The 12,047-nt window shown below is 36.8% G+C and overlaps 4 protein-coding genes across 5 annotated transcripts; 2 read left to right on the forward strand and 2 right to left on the reverse strand.

Annotated features, from left to right (window-relative positions):
* Positions 1-187: 187 nt before the first annotated feature.
* On the reverse strand, positions 188-3,332 carry LOC131790629 (uncharacterized). The gene is made up of 5 exons (XM_059107860.2): positions 3,120-3,332; positions 2,308-2,432; positions 2,197-2,227; positions 1,348-1,375; positions 188-767 (listed from the first exon to the last, which is right to left on the reverse strand). The coding sequence occupies exons 1-5, from the start codon at positions 3,146-3,148 to the stop codon at positions 522-524; spliced, it is 459 nt and encodes a 152-aa protein (XP_058963843.2). The 5' UTR covers positions 3,149-3,332; the 3' UTR covers positions 188-521.
* Positions 3,214-6,901, forward strand: LOC131790527 (uncharacterized). 2 transcript variants are annotated; one of them, XM_059107738.2, is made up of 5 exons: positions 3,214-3,354; positions 4,380-4,465; positions 4,559-4,859; positions 5,305-5,676; positions 6,182-6,901. In XM_059107738.2, the coding sequence occupies exons 2-5, from the start codon at positions 4,394-4,396 to the stop codon at positions 6,463-6,465; spliced, it is 1,029 nt and encodes a 342-aa protein (XP_058963721.2). In that variant the 5' UTR covers positions 3,214-3,354; positions 4,380-4,393; the 3' UTR covers positions 6,466-6,901. The 2 variants fall into 2 exon arrangements, with proteins under 2 accessions (XP_058963721.2, XP_058963720.2); XM_059107737.2 differs by lacking the exon at positions 3,214-3,354 and adding an exon at positions 4,160-4,302.
* A 295-nt stretch (positions 6,902-7,196) lies between these two features.
* LOC131790611 (bis(5'-adenosyl)-triphosphatase-like) lies at positions 7,197-8,329 on the reverse strand. Its single transcript, XM_059107839.2, is given in 2 exon segments — positions 7,197-8,296; positions 8,298-8,329. Coding segments are annotated over 2 exon segments (540 nt in total). The 3' UTR covers positions 7,197-7,788.
* LOC131790612 (coiled-coil domain-containing protein 86) lies at positions 8,302-11,553 on the forward strand. Its single transcript, XM_059107841.2, has 4 exons — positions 8,302-8,435; positions 10,128-10,257; positions 10,723-10,797; positions 11,265-11,553. The coding sequence occupies exons 1-4, from the start codon at positions 8,338-8,340 to the stop codon at positions 11,328-11,330; spliced, it is 369 nt and encodes a 122-aa protein (XP_058963824.1). The 5' UTR covers positions 8,302-8,337; the 3' UTR covers positions 11,331-11,553.
* Positions 11,554-12,047: the final 494 nt, after the last annotated feature.

The raw sequence follows: 12,047 nt of genomic DNA on the forward strand, positions 1-12,047 counted from the left end.
AGATTAAAATGTTGTTACTATTCTTAACCTGTCCACCATTTCTGCACTCATTTTCAACTTTCTGCATTGATTGGGCTACGTTGACGTGTTCTCAACCAACAAGAATGCTGAAACTTTTGCATGCATATTATTAAGGGCAAAGTAAAGGATTGGGGAGGTGATAATATAAATGTCTAAAATCACTTTTGCAACCAACACCATCACTGTATGTGAACAATATTTAGAACAGCTGAAATGGTGACACATAGACTTTAAAAAGGGAAAAAAATGCTCAATTTCCTAATCTGAGTAATACTGAAGTTTCTTCCTGGTCCTTCTTGGTCTTCCAGTAAGAAAATGGGAAAATGCAAAACACTTTGCACAAATTTTGAAAAGGAAAAAAGAATTTAACTTCTGATAAAGTTAATTAATTTCCAACCTCAGTCAAAGTTGCTAAATTGCCACACATTATTGGGTTTATGAAACTTTTAGAAGCAGAGAACAGTTAGAACTTGAAAATAAAAAAAAAAAAATTGATCATCCTAGCCATCTCTGGCGCTCTTTCTGGCCTTGTCTTCATAAAGCATTTTGTTGTTATTGAACATGTTCAGCAGAGTCTGGTCAGCAGCATTCTCAGGCTCAGGTTTGATAAGTAGAGCGAACACACCACTTAATACATCTCTAATACAACGGGTTGGTAACCAGTTTTCCCCAGTCAAGAATCCCAGGCACACGTGACCAGTTGATGGACTCACATTGACGTGATAAATGGGAGGCAGGAAACGTACCTGGCATTAAGAAATAAAAAAGACATATACTTTGTTCTCGCCAATTTCCTTTCACCCCTCTGAAGTATCTAGACCTTCTCTTTTAGACCATAAATCTTACCGAATCAGAATACAAGTAACCAGCTAAGTACTGATCACCAGGTAATTCCCTTTTGCACTATAATCAGATGTGCTCCTAATCTACCTAACCCTTAAGAACAAAGCAATAACTAATTCAATAAATATTTAAATGAGTAGATGTGTTATCATTTTGCAGCGGCTTACATGCCCTGAAAGCTGCTGCAAAATGAAAACACATTGGCAGCAAGACCAATTTTTTGCTACTTTTGAATTACTCAGTTTTAAATTTTTTTTAGGGCTTTTGATTTCCAGCTTAGTGTCTGACATTTTTGCTATGTTGTAATACAGTTTCATTTAGAGAACCTTCCCAACTGATAGTGAAATTAATTTCAAAATTTCAAAACTCAAGAAGAGAACAAGATCATGAGATAACCAGGTAACTACCAGGTATCTCTGCAGCCATGCATGAAAATCAGTCGTTCGCGCTCAAGCATGTAAAACAATTATTTTAAAGCATTACCGTTGGTGGTTCAAGAGGGTAGTTTTCACTTGAGAGATAAGAAATAAGTTAAGGATTAACTGAAACGTCGCATTAATATAAATAAATCATTAGATTGATAACAATAATAGTAATAATAATAATAACGATAACAGTTTTCAATAATACGGTTCCAAGAGCCTCAGAGAGTTTGCAATAGCAATTTAAAGAAATAAACAAAATAAAAATAAACAATTAGGTGTAAAAATAAACGAGTCGCTCAAACATAGTTTAAAATGGCTTCGTTAATTTTACACACCGACTCTTTGATAAATCGCTGTCACCTCTCTTTTTCGTGCGTTCCCTTGACATTGGTTTAAAAAAATGCTCAATCATTTCTAAAAAAGTTGTGATTAGCCATTATAAACACTCCTAAATCTAGATGTATGTGCTAATACCTCATAAGTGAATTTATTGATCACCATTTTTCACTATTTTTATCTAAAAGTTTTGCAAATTTTTCAAAACATATGTAAGTACGATTCAGCCGATTTTATTTTTATGATAACTTATTTTTTTTATGTTTTTAATCAATTTCTTAGTCATTAGTCATAGAAACCCTCAAAAATGCTCTGCAAAAGATTGTGCTAAGTCGTTGAATTTTGAGTTTGAAAGAATAGGAACTCCGGATTTTCTTGTGACTGCTACGTCAGGCAACACAGAAAATTAGGAAGATTGAAATTCCTTCTGAAGCATGGCATTCACTGAGAGGGGTGCTGAGGAAAGAGGGTCAGAAAAAGGTCCTTTGTGATAGCAATTCTTCCCCAAACTTGCCAGAACACCTCATTAAAATAAAATTTTAGAGAGAGAGAAAAGTGATCTAAAGGATACGGTAAATAAACCTGAACTTTGAACCGCCCTCCTGAAAGACAGATACAAATACATAATGAGAACTTTTCTTAAACAGAATATTGGAAAGCCCAAATAATGAAATCTCTTGACCTCTGTAGAGTGAATCTTCAGGTCCTGGTACTAAAGCCTCCCATAATTGGAGACTGTCAGATGGAAGTGTTACTTGGATTCCATGAGGCTGTAAGGACTGCAGTTGTTTTAGCTCCTTCTGTACCCTGAAATATTTGTATATCACTTGATGTTCTGAATTTAACAAACATTTTGATTGGTCCTTGCCTATGATTTATTACAAGAGAACGATCAGACGACTTTCTTGCACATCTTTGCTCTTTCAGTATGTTAAGAAATAGATGTTGCATACACCTTTTAAGGAAAACATTACAGTTTATTGGGCCATCGCCTTGTGTATAGATATACGATGCGTACGGGATAGTGGAACTATTGAGCGATGAAAGCCTTAAAGAGAATCGAAAGTGTTCGCTTAATTAACGTCACAACGATTTCTGCGAAGCCGGAAGCAGTTCCTTAGCGATGCAACATGGTTCTACCTACCTCCCCGATCCTTAGTCACTCTTTATTATATTAAGAACATGTATTGTAGTTTTAAATATCTTTGAGGGGTTTTGTACATTCTAGAGGTCTCACTTAGTCACATTAGAAGGCGGCACATTAACTGATTTCGTCTCTACCGACAGTGTTATAACCTCACGCAACATGGTTTTCTTATGTCAAGCGCAAAGGAGCGTGTAGGTGTCTTTGAATACGGTAAGTCCGGCTCTTGGTAAATCTTAAGTAACGATTTGCTAGTTGAAATTTTGAAAGTCACTGCAATCACAAATTAATGAAAGAGTATTTACTTCGGAACTAGGGCATACACAAGTTTGAAATGAATGTTTACTTACCTTGAAATGAAATCTCTCTTCAAGCTCATTGTGTGTACTTACAAGTCCTGACTTACCTATGCATTTGGTGTCTGTTTCAGTTTGTTTCCAGAATTATAATAACAAAGCCCAGTATAGGGGATTTTCCCAAGGAAACTGAAAACTTAAGGAGAACAAAGGCAAGGGAAATTTCCCTTCAAAGCTTAAGGGTTGAGTTTTCATCTGGATATACAAAGGAAAGCTTCTTCACAGCAAGGTGAAAATTTGATTAGATTTATGATGTGTATCGTGATGCCTGCAGTTTGGGAAGAAATACGTATTGTACTTAGGTTGTTAATTTTTTGCCGATTTCCTTCTTCACTTCATGTTTACGCGTGCGAGTGGGAAAATCCCTATTAGTAGACCTCTTGGTTGTTTTGGTAGCACAATTTTCTCGAATATGATCTCAAGCATAACAGAAGTCACGCCACTAAAATCAATAGATATTTCATACAAAACCTGGGCCGCAAAATCTATCACTGTTTTCTCAAAGAGTAGAAACAAAACAACGATTTGCTAGAACACAATAAATAAATTAGTCTATTTCCTTTTTCTCTTCGTGTTTGCGTGTGCAAGTGGGAAAATCCCCGTTAAGTAAACCCCTTGGTTATTTTGGCAACAGAATTTTTAGAAAATGATCTCATGCATAACAGACGTCACGCCACTAAACCACCAGATATTTCATACAAAACCTGGGCCGTAAAATCCATCATTGTTTTCTCAAAGAATAGAAAAAAATTAACGATTAGCTGGAACACAATAAAGAAATTGATCGAAGGCGAAAAGGAAAGAGTAAGCAAGATAGAGCTCGAAAGACACTTCGGCTTAATACGAATGCAAATTATCAAATTCCCCTATCTACACAACAATCTTTGATGACTGTGAAGAAACTCGAAAAATTGTTTCAAGGATGTGAGAAGAGGGCAAAATTGGTGTTCTAAGTTGTTTATGTTTCTCTCAAGATTCAAATCCGACAGAAAAACGAAATAACATCACGATCAAAATCTTACAACTCGGGGATTTCCCCATGCGTGACATCACTGCTTTGAATGAGCTATATTATTATTATCCACTTTGGAAAACTTTCAGTTTCACCAAGGTTGCTGTGTTAGCAAGATTGTGTAGTTTCTGATCGGGTTCTTATTGAGTTGAGAGGGAGCAGAAGGTGAGCACACTTTCTAAGGATTGTACAGTGGTCCATAGTTCAAGCCCAGCAAATCTTGATTCATAATTTCCCTGCAGATATACAATACTCGATGGCGCCGGGATTAATCCAAATATTCGTTTACGGCATAAGACGAGACATTACCACCATAAATATTCACAAGGTAAGATGGCTGTTTAATGTAAAACCCAAATGTTTACATTCACACCAGTTAAACAGCCTCAAAATTACATCTTCTTGACCTTCCTTTGCGTAGGATGCAACCGTCAAGGAATTCTTCACTATGATTTCCCAAAAGAAGGGCATACCAGTGGACCAAATGCGCGCAATTTACACCACAAAACAATTGGTGATAGGTAAACGTTTGTCAGATTACGGAGTGCAAAATGAGTCCAACGTGTTCTTGGTTCTTCGTCTGCTCGGTGGGTCTGAACGATCAATTCCACCAGAAAAAGAATTGGATGATGCAGTGGAACTAAGTAATGACCCGGATATGATTACGTGGGACGATGACCCTGAGAACAAGAGAGCCAAGATGCCTTGCGGGCATGCTATAAGTAAGATAAGATCATTTGCTCCTATTCCTTACTAATCTTTAGTTTGGTGTTCCTTGGCTGTTTGATTCAATCAACGTCCATTACTATTTATCAGTACAATCCTCATCCTTAATTTAAATTGAAATTATCTGTCAAGAATGTAGCATTGTTGGTAATAGCATCAACTTAGTAAAGCAATACTGTAACATAATGTACTACTTTTTTCATATGCTTACCATCATCCGTTTCCTCTGTTCCGTTCACCTACATTGATTAATGCTCATGGTGTTAGGGATTAAATCAAAACACGGCCTTCAGTCTACAATATGATGGCTCGCATGAATGACGTCATGCTGACTTGGTAAATGTCTAAGCTCAGTTATCTTCCTTTAGAGCAGCGCATATTAAGGAAAAATTTATTCAGTTGATAAATTACTGTTTCATTTACATATATATTTCATTCCAGCTGCAGAATCCCTGACAGCCTACTGCCGTAGTATCTTAGACGCGGGCCGGTCCCAATTTTTGTGTCCTTACATCAGCCAAGACCAGCCACCCGTTTATTGCCGCAAGGAGTGGGACTACATAGACGTTCGTCGCTTGGCTGTTTTGTCAGAAGAAGAAATTGAAGAGTTTGAAAAAAAGATCTCCCGGAACTATCTGATCAAGGGCATGGGTATTCAAGAATGTCCGAAATGCAACTCTATGGTGCAACGAAGTGAGAAAAAGCTGATACGAGTGGTTTGCCCTATTTGCAACATGAATAAAAGCAATGCTTTCGAGTTTTGCTGGCATTGTCTGCACGAATGGAAAAATAAGCAAAGCACGACCGTGTGTGGTACGTAGTTTTTGTTAAAAACATGATTTACTTAATGACAATTTATCAAAATTGACCAGTCACACACTTAACGGGCGTCTTTGGCCAAAAATGCATTCATTTCGGTTAACTTCTGTGAGTTCTCGAGCCGTTTGGTGGCGGGGTGGCGGTTGTTTATCGGCATTTTGTCACAGTTATTTTCAAGCGTTCTCCCACTCCATCTCTCCCTATTTTTTTCCTTTGTCTAATCTGATCAGTTTTGATGGGTGTTTGGAAAGGGGGCTCATGACTGAGATGTGGGGATTTTCCATCCATGAGAATGGTATTCTATCTAAGGACTGGTTGGCAAAATTGTGAGCCCCTGGATACCCTGGGCATCCACCTTTCGCATGTGTGTTTACCACACACATGCAAAAAATTATACAGTGGTTCACCAGTGGTGACTTGTAGAGGAACAGTTATTTTCATTTTTTGTAATTTCTGTATTATAATTTCCACACTTTCAAATAATTTGCTTGTATCTTAGGAAATGAAGACTGTTCATGTGAGGACAGACGTCTTAAGATGCTTCGGAATTGTCTCAGGAAAACTATCATTGGAGTAGTGGGGTGCCCCTCTCTACGGGCTTGTGTGTCCTGTGGCATGATGATTGAGCATGTTAAAGCTTGTAAGCACATGCGCTGTCGCTGTGGTAAAGAATTCTGTTTCATCTGCCTGAAGCTTAAAGAACCTAGCGGCTGGAAGTGTGGAAGGTACAATGAAGCATGCACAGTGGCAGCTGTGCAAACCACGATTCCTGGAGATAATTAGTGCCCAAAAATTTCTCTGTTGCCTGATAAAGTGAGGCTCAGTAGGTTACCAAGCAGAGGAGTTAGAAGAGTTACTTACCATCATTTTAAGTAACACTGGTTTAGCATCATAGATAATTGTATTTAAACAGTAAATAAGAAACAATAGACAATTGGTTTGACTTCAGTTGTTGATCGATGGTGAACTGCAACATAGAAATTAAGTCAAACAGAGTGTTGAAGATTGATTCATGATACTTGTGGTTGTACTAACTAAAGCTGTTCAAATCTTGATGATCAAGTTGGCTGCTTTTTAAGGCCTCCATTCAGTGGGTTTCATAAGTTTTCTGTTCAATGTGTAATGTTTCTACTTAAACGGTGCTTTCTATTGAAGCATAATTTTAAAGCAGTGTTATCTTAACCGGTGATTGTCAATAAATGTCATCCTATCCACCCAGTGTTCTTGTTGGTATTTTTCATCAGCCACAGGACAGTTTTTTTTCCTTTTTTTTCTTGTCTTTTGATGTTGTTTTTTACCTCTTTTCAATGTGTTGCTAGCAGCTTTCCACCTAATGTATCATAATATACCTTCACTGCTGCCTTGCTGTATGATGTCTCTTATGGTCGTGTTAAAAAAGATTAACAGATTAACTTTTTTTTCCACTGCTTCTAGTTTCAAGTCAGGTTCACACAACGTTTATAACCACTTTAATTTTGATTTTGTTAGTTTCCCATTCCATCACTCCCTTCTCACAGCTTACTTAGGATGAGCAACGACTCTTTGTGTACATTGTTACGCTTCTTTTCCCCACACAGACAGTTACTACTCTTTACCCCTGGCAAACTGACTTTTTTCAAAAGAGGAGGGTTTTATTCACTTTATAAACTATTGTTGAAAGTTGGGCATAGGCAATCAAATGGAGTCTAAACTGTAAAAGTTAAAACAATATTTCATTTACGGGACTACCTTACCAATCCAGCTTATTGGCTGGCTTGCCTATGGGTTGACTGACTGACTTGCCAATACACTGATCGTACTTAATGTATGAACTGACAGGCAATCGAGGGGGTTAAAGGAAACAGATCAACAGTCCTATCGTTATGAAATGAATACTCGAGGCTCAAATCCAACACATTTAATTCCATTTCTCAAATAGTAGCTGTAGACCATCCACTCGTAGAAATCATAGATTGAGTTCGAAACAGTAGTAGCTAATGACAAAAACACGCTAAGCGTATAGGCAGAACAGCTGGACCAGAGAAAGTTTGCGAATGGTCTTGACTACACAAGTTCCTGGCCTAATCGTGAAGGCACTCATTTCTTATCATTTAAATTAACACTTGGTCATAGCCCTGTAGAAAAAAGACAGGCTAAATTTGTTGCCTCTTTGGACATATCATCTTCATTCCTAAATTCAACCCCCTTTGACTCAATTTGTTGTTTGTCATGTTCATCGAGCGCTTTGTAAACATCGTCATTGCTTTCAAAATCTCCTTTCTTCCTTGGTAACAAGTGTACATGGACATGTTCCACTGTTTGTCCTGCTTCGGGTCCATCTTGGATCGCTATCGAGAGTGAGGTCGCCCCATACTCTTTCTCAATAACACGAGCAATTTTCTGCGTGCTAACGAACAAGTCCATGACTTCTTCCTCTGTTAAGTCACAAAATCTCTTTACAACGCGAATAGGAGACACAAGAACATGTCCAGGGAGGACTGGCTTTCTGTTCACAAAAGCAAATGATAATTTGGAGTGGAAAAACACCACTGAAGGCTGGAGAACAATCCGTCCAAATTGGAACGTTTTGGCCGCCATGTTGAATGAGGAAGTGACGTGGAGCCAATGGTGAATCTGCTGACTCACGTGCGGGCGTCAGTAAGCACATGGAACAACATGGCGGCATCCAAAACAACAGAGGAAGGGGTAAAGCGTAAAAGCATCCCACGCGGAAAACCAAAGTCTGGAAGGGTTTGGAAGAGCGAGAAGAAAAGGTCAGTTCCTTTTAGAGTTAAATGTCTTTTTAAGGTCAACATTGCGACCAAACCTTTATAGCAAAGATCAAAATTCACTCTCTACTTGACAACATCGATAGTTTGGAACAAATACGTTTACGCCGAATCGGATACGAAATGGACTTTCTTTTTATCACATCAGATTTTATGATAAGGTTTTTTTCAAGTTGTTGATTCGCAAGGCTACGGGAGATAAAATCGCCTCTGAACGTCTTAGAGAGTGATGATGGTGGCTAAAAATAAGGATTGTTATCTGATATCCTTTGACGTGCTGTAATATTGACTGAACAATATTTTTAATAACGTCGTAATATTCCATAATAGGAGTGATTTCTGTATAACCCCATACTATTCTAAAACATAGCCGCACTCTCTAATAAGTTAATCTATAGTTTCGCCATTTTTTTCTTTCTACAAGAACTGCATGCATAGTAGAGTGTGGGACTGTCTGGAAATCTTGCTAGTGAAAGTCAAATTTGCACCTAATTGTGAAATCTTGGCCTCAAAGTGAGTGGTGCCATTTATTGTAATTTAGGCATGAGCACTTTCATCTTCAAGTTTTATTTTGTAATAATTTTGGTAAACCACCTGGCAGGTGGCAGGAAATAAAGTTCTCAACTGTAAAACTTCTACTTTATAAAAACCATTGACATAGACTATGTAGACATTACAAAGAATATGGCTCATTTTCCCAGTTTTATTACAAATATGATTTGTGAAGACACTTCTTTGACACTCAGGAGTCAATGGGCTTACAATTCATTCAAGCACCATTGGTCTGAGAGCAATCTGGGGTCAAGTGGAGAATTTTACTCTGGTTAAAGAGTAGAGAACACCTATTCTCAATCATGCTGTATTATTATGTCTTGGACACGGAATTTCAAGGTGTACATCTGCATTGTTTATCACTAGCCTGTATGAGAATTTAAGTATCCCAGACTTTGAAGACATCAGGCTGATGTATTGATTGGTAATTTGTGCTAAGCAATCTTAAAAGACCAAATTGCAAATTGAACTGTAACGATATTATGATGATGATGATAATGATAGTAATACAATGGTAATAAGAGTAATAATGGTAACAAAATGGTACTAATAATGTTGATGACAATGATGTTATCCACATGCCTGTGATCAGCAGCTAAGGGTAGAACCATTTAACAAGAGCTCTTATGCATGATGACCCCGGTTGCTGAAAATTTATCCCCCAGCTTCATTTTCATCTTGATTTGCCACTTTCTTGTTGTTTTCATATGGGTATTCTTTTGATTTCAGTGTTTTGGGAATACCTTCACTTTAAAATTTACCTGTCTGTACCTTGAAAGTGATGCATTGAGGTGAAACTGGGTTTTGTAATATAAACATGCATTATGCCCATGGAAGACACCCAAATCTAATGATAACAAATGTACAATGTAAGAATTAAGAATCAATTGACAGAAATAAAATTGGGAAGGTGGAATGAAATTTGCACAGTTATCACCAGTTTATATATTACATAATATCATGTCTGAATGATTTTTAAGAAAATTGTACTGAAATACTCTGAATCAATTACTTGTTTTTGCTTGGGCAGTTTCTCAAAAGAGACACTTCCAATGGACACCATAGGCCTATTCTTTGAGCTCAGTTTGACTATAGTGACTGATTATGTTGTGCTTCTGTTCACAGGAAGTCAGCTGTTATTGGTGTTCAGCCATTACATACACCATGGGACAAGAAACAGAAAGAAAGAATGGAAAAGAAGTTAATGAAGATTTATGAAAAGGAACTCAGAGATGAAACAAAGAGACAGAAAGAGGTTAGAAGGCTTTTATTCTGATTTTACAGAAGGTTTTAACTCTTTAACTCCCAGATCAAATTTGTAATTCTCCTTACTGTCAACCATACAATTCTTATGTTAGTTCAGAGAATTTAGTATTGGATCAACTAATATCCCCAAATTGAAAATTTTCTTTATTCTCATCACTTTTCTGGTTGATATTTTATTAATATTGTAAGGAGAAATTCTGTCTTGGTCACTCATGAGAGGTAAAGGGTTAGCAGGTGGCAGAGACCATGCTTATATTTAAAGTTACAGAAAAAAAGAACAATCAATCTTTTGTTCTCTATTAATCATGCTAATTTGATCTTTAGGCTAATTGAATGAAAAATCATTTTTTACCACCAACTGTTATTTTTTTGTATTGTTTTGAATACTTAATTTTTATTATGCACTGTTTTCTGATTGCCATTATTGATTAAGGTGGTTTTGTATTATATTCAGGAAAAACGTAGAAAAATTGAGGAAAGAAGAAAGCAAAAAGAGGAGAATGAAAAGAAATCTCAAGTTGTACAAGAGGTGCGACGAATCTTTCATAAAATATCCTTTATTGAAGATTTGTTTTTCATTTTCTAATCAAGGTATCTTAAATGATTAAATTTAGCCACTAGTTGCACTGATGTGGTCTTTGGTGACAACAAGCTTCAGAATGTTTTGAGAACTTCAATCAGTTTTCAAAGGGAATGAAACAAATGATAAAACCAGACAAAATGCTGGGGACTCTCTGTATTGGAGTAGGGTCCAGAGAGGGGAGTAGGTAGAATAGCCATACTCTTTAATGCTTCATGCTCCGAATAACAAAGTCACCTGTAGCAGTGTGGGTGACTGTGAGCTCACTTCATATCTACCATAATTTTTAGGTGAAAACCATACTACTTTGATACACAGAAAACTGTCACATACTTGAATCACTTTCCATTAAGTTGTTTACATTACCAAAATGAGCAATGGCTTACATTTGGTCTTTGTTCTGGTTTGTGTTTCAGATTAAAAATACAGCAAAGATAAAACGAATGAAAAAGAAACAGCTTCGAATGCTAACAACCCGTTGATGTTAAAGTCTGTCATATATTTATTTCAGACTTGTACTGTGTGAGAGAAAACTTTTTGTAAAACAACTTATTAGTAATCTTGACAAGAATGTCTTTTAGTCAGGAAAAAGCTGCTGAGTAGCAGACAGATTTATCCTCAGCTGGTGAAGAGCAAGAGAATTCCAGAAAGAAATTGTCAATATGTTCAAGAAATATGAATAAAGGGTATAAGTTTCTAAAGAAACTGTGGTGCTCTGTCGGTGGGAGAGTATAACAGGGTAACTTAGTGTCATCAACTGAGTTGAAAACATAAATTGACCATTGTATAGAGTTTCAAGGTTGATGTTCAAGTGTTTGCCTTTTGTCAGACCCTGTTTAAGAAATTATTTGAAAAAAAAGAATGATGAAAATGGCAAAGTAGGGCTGGTGTATTTGAAGAACATATGTTGGTACATGTACATTTTCATGTGGGAATGAATGCCAAAAAATGCATGTTGGTCTATAAATTTAGTAAGTATTTATTACTCAAGATTTTAGGAGAATTTTGTGATAAAGTGTCTGTTGCTATAATTGGATCATTAAACCATATATTCCTTTTTTACATTGTGGAGAAATGTCCTGCAAAAACCACCTGCTAAAAAGTGGAATGAACCTACACTTTCCCCCTTTTTTCCAAGGAAGATAAAAAAAAACAGCCGCTAAAAAAGGGGAATGAACCCAAACTCACCCCTTTTTTTC

The sequence above is a fragment of the Pocillopora verrucosa genome, chromosome 2 (assembly GCF_036669915.1).
Source record: "Pocillopora verrucosa isolate sample1 chromosome 2, ASM3666991v2, whole genome shotgun sequence".
Lineage (NCBI taxonomy): Eukaryota > Metazoa > Cnidaria > Anthozoa > Scleractinia > Pocilloporidae > Pocillopora > Pocillopora verrucosa.

Coding starts and splice junctions, on each gene's coding strand:
- LOC131790527 (XM_059107738.2), top strand. CDS start 4,394: ATGGCGCCGGGATTAATCCAAATATTCGTTTACGGCATAAGACGAGAC. Junction 4,466..4,558: donor CCACCATAAATATTCACAAG/GTAAGATGGCTG, acceptor TCCTTTGCGTAG/GATGCAACCGTCAAGGAATT. Junction 4,860..5,304: donor GCCTTGCGGGCATGCTATAA/GTAAGATAAGAT, acceptor ATTTCATTCCAG/CTGCAGAATCCCTGACAGCC.
- LOC131790612 (XM_059107841.2), top strand. CDS start 8,338: ATGGCGGCATCCAAAACAACAGAGGAAGGGGTAAAGCGTAAAAGCATC. Junction 8,436..10,127: donor TGGAAGAGCGAGAAGAAAAG/GTCAGTTCCTTT, acceptor TTCTGTTCACAG/GAAGTCAGCTGTTATTGGTG. Junction 10,798..11,264: donor AATCTCAAGTTGTACAAGAG/GTGCGACGAATC, acceptor TTTGTGTTTCAG/ATTAAAAATACAGCAAAGAT.
- LOC131790629 (XM_059107860.2), bottom strand. CDS start 3,148: ATGAGCTTGAAGAGAGATTTCATTTCAAG. Junction 2,433..3,119: donor AAGAGAGATTTCATTTCAAG/GTAAGTAAACAT, acceptor CAAATATTTCAG/GGTACAGAAGGAGCTAAAAC. Junction 2,228..2,307: donor TGAAGATTCACTCTACAGAG/GTCAAGAGATTT, acceptor TCTGTCTTTCAG/GAGGGCGGTTCAAAGTTCAG.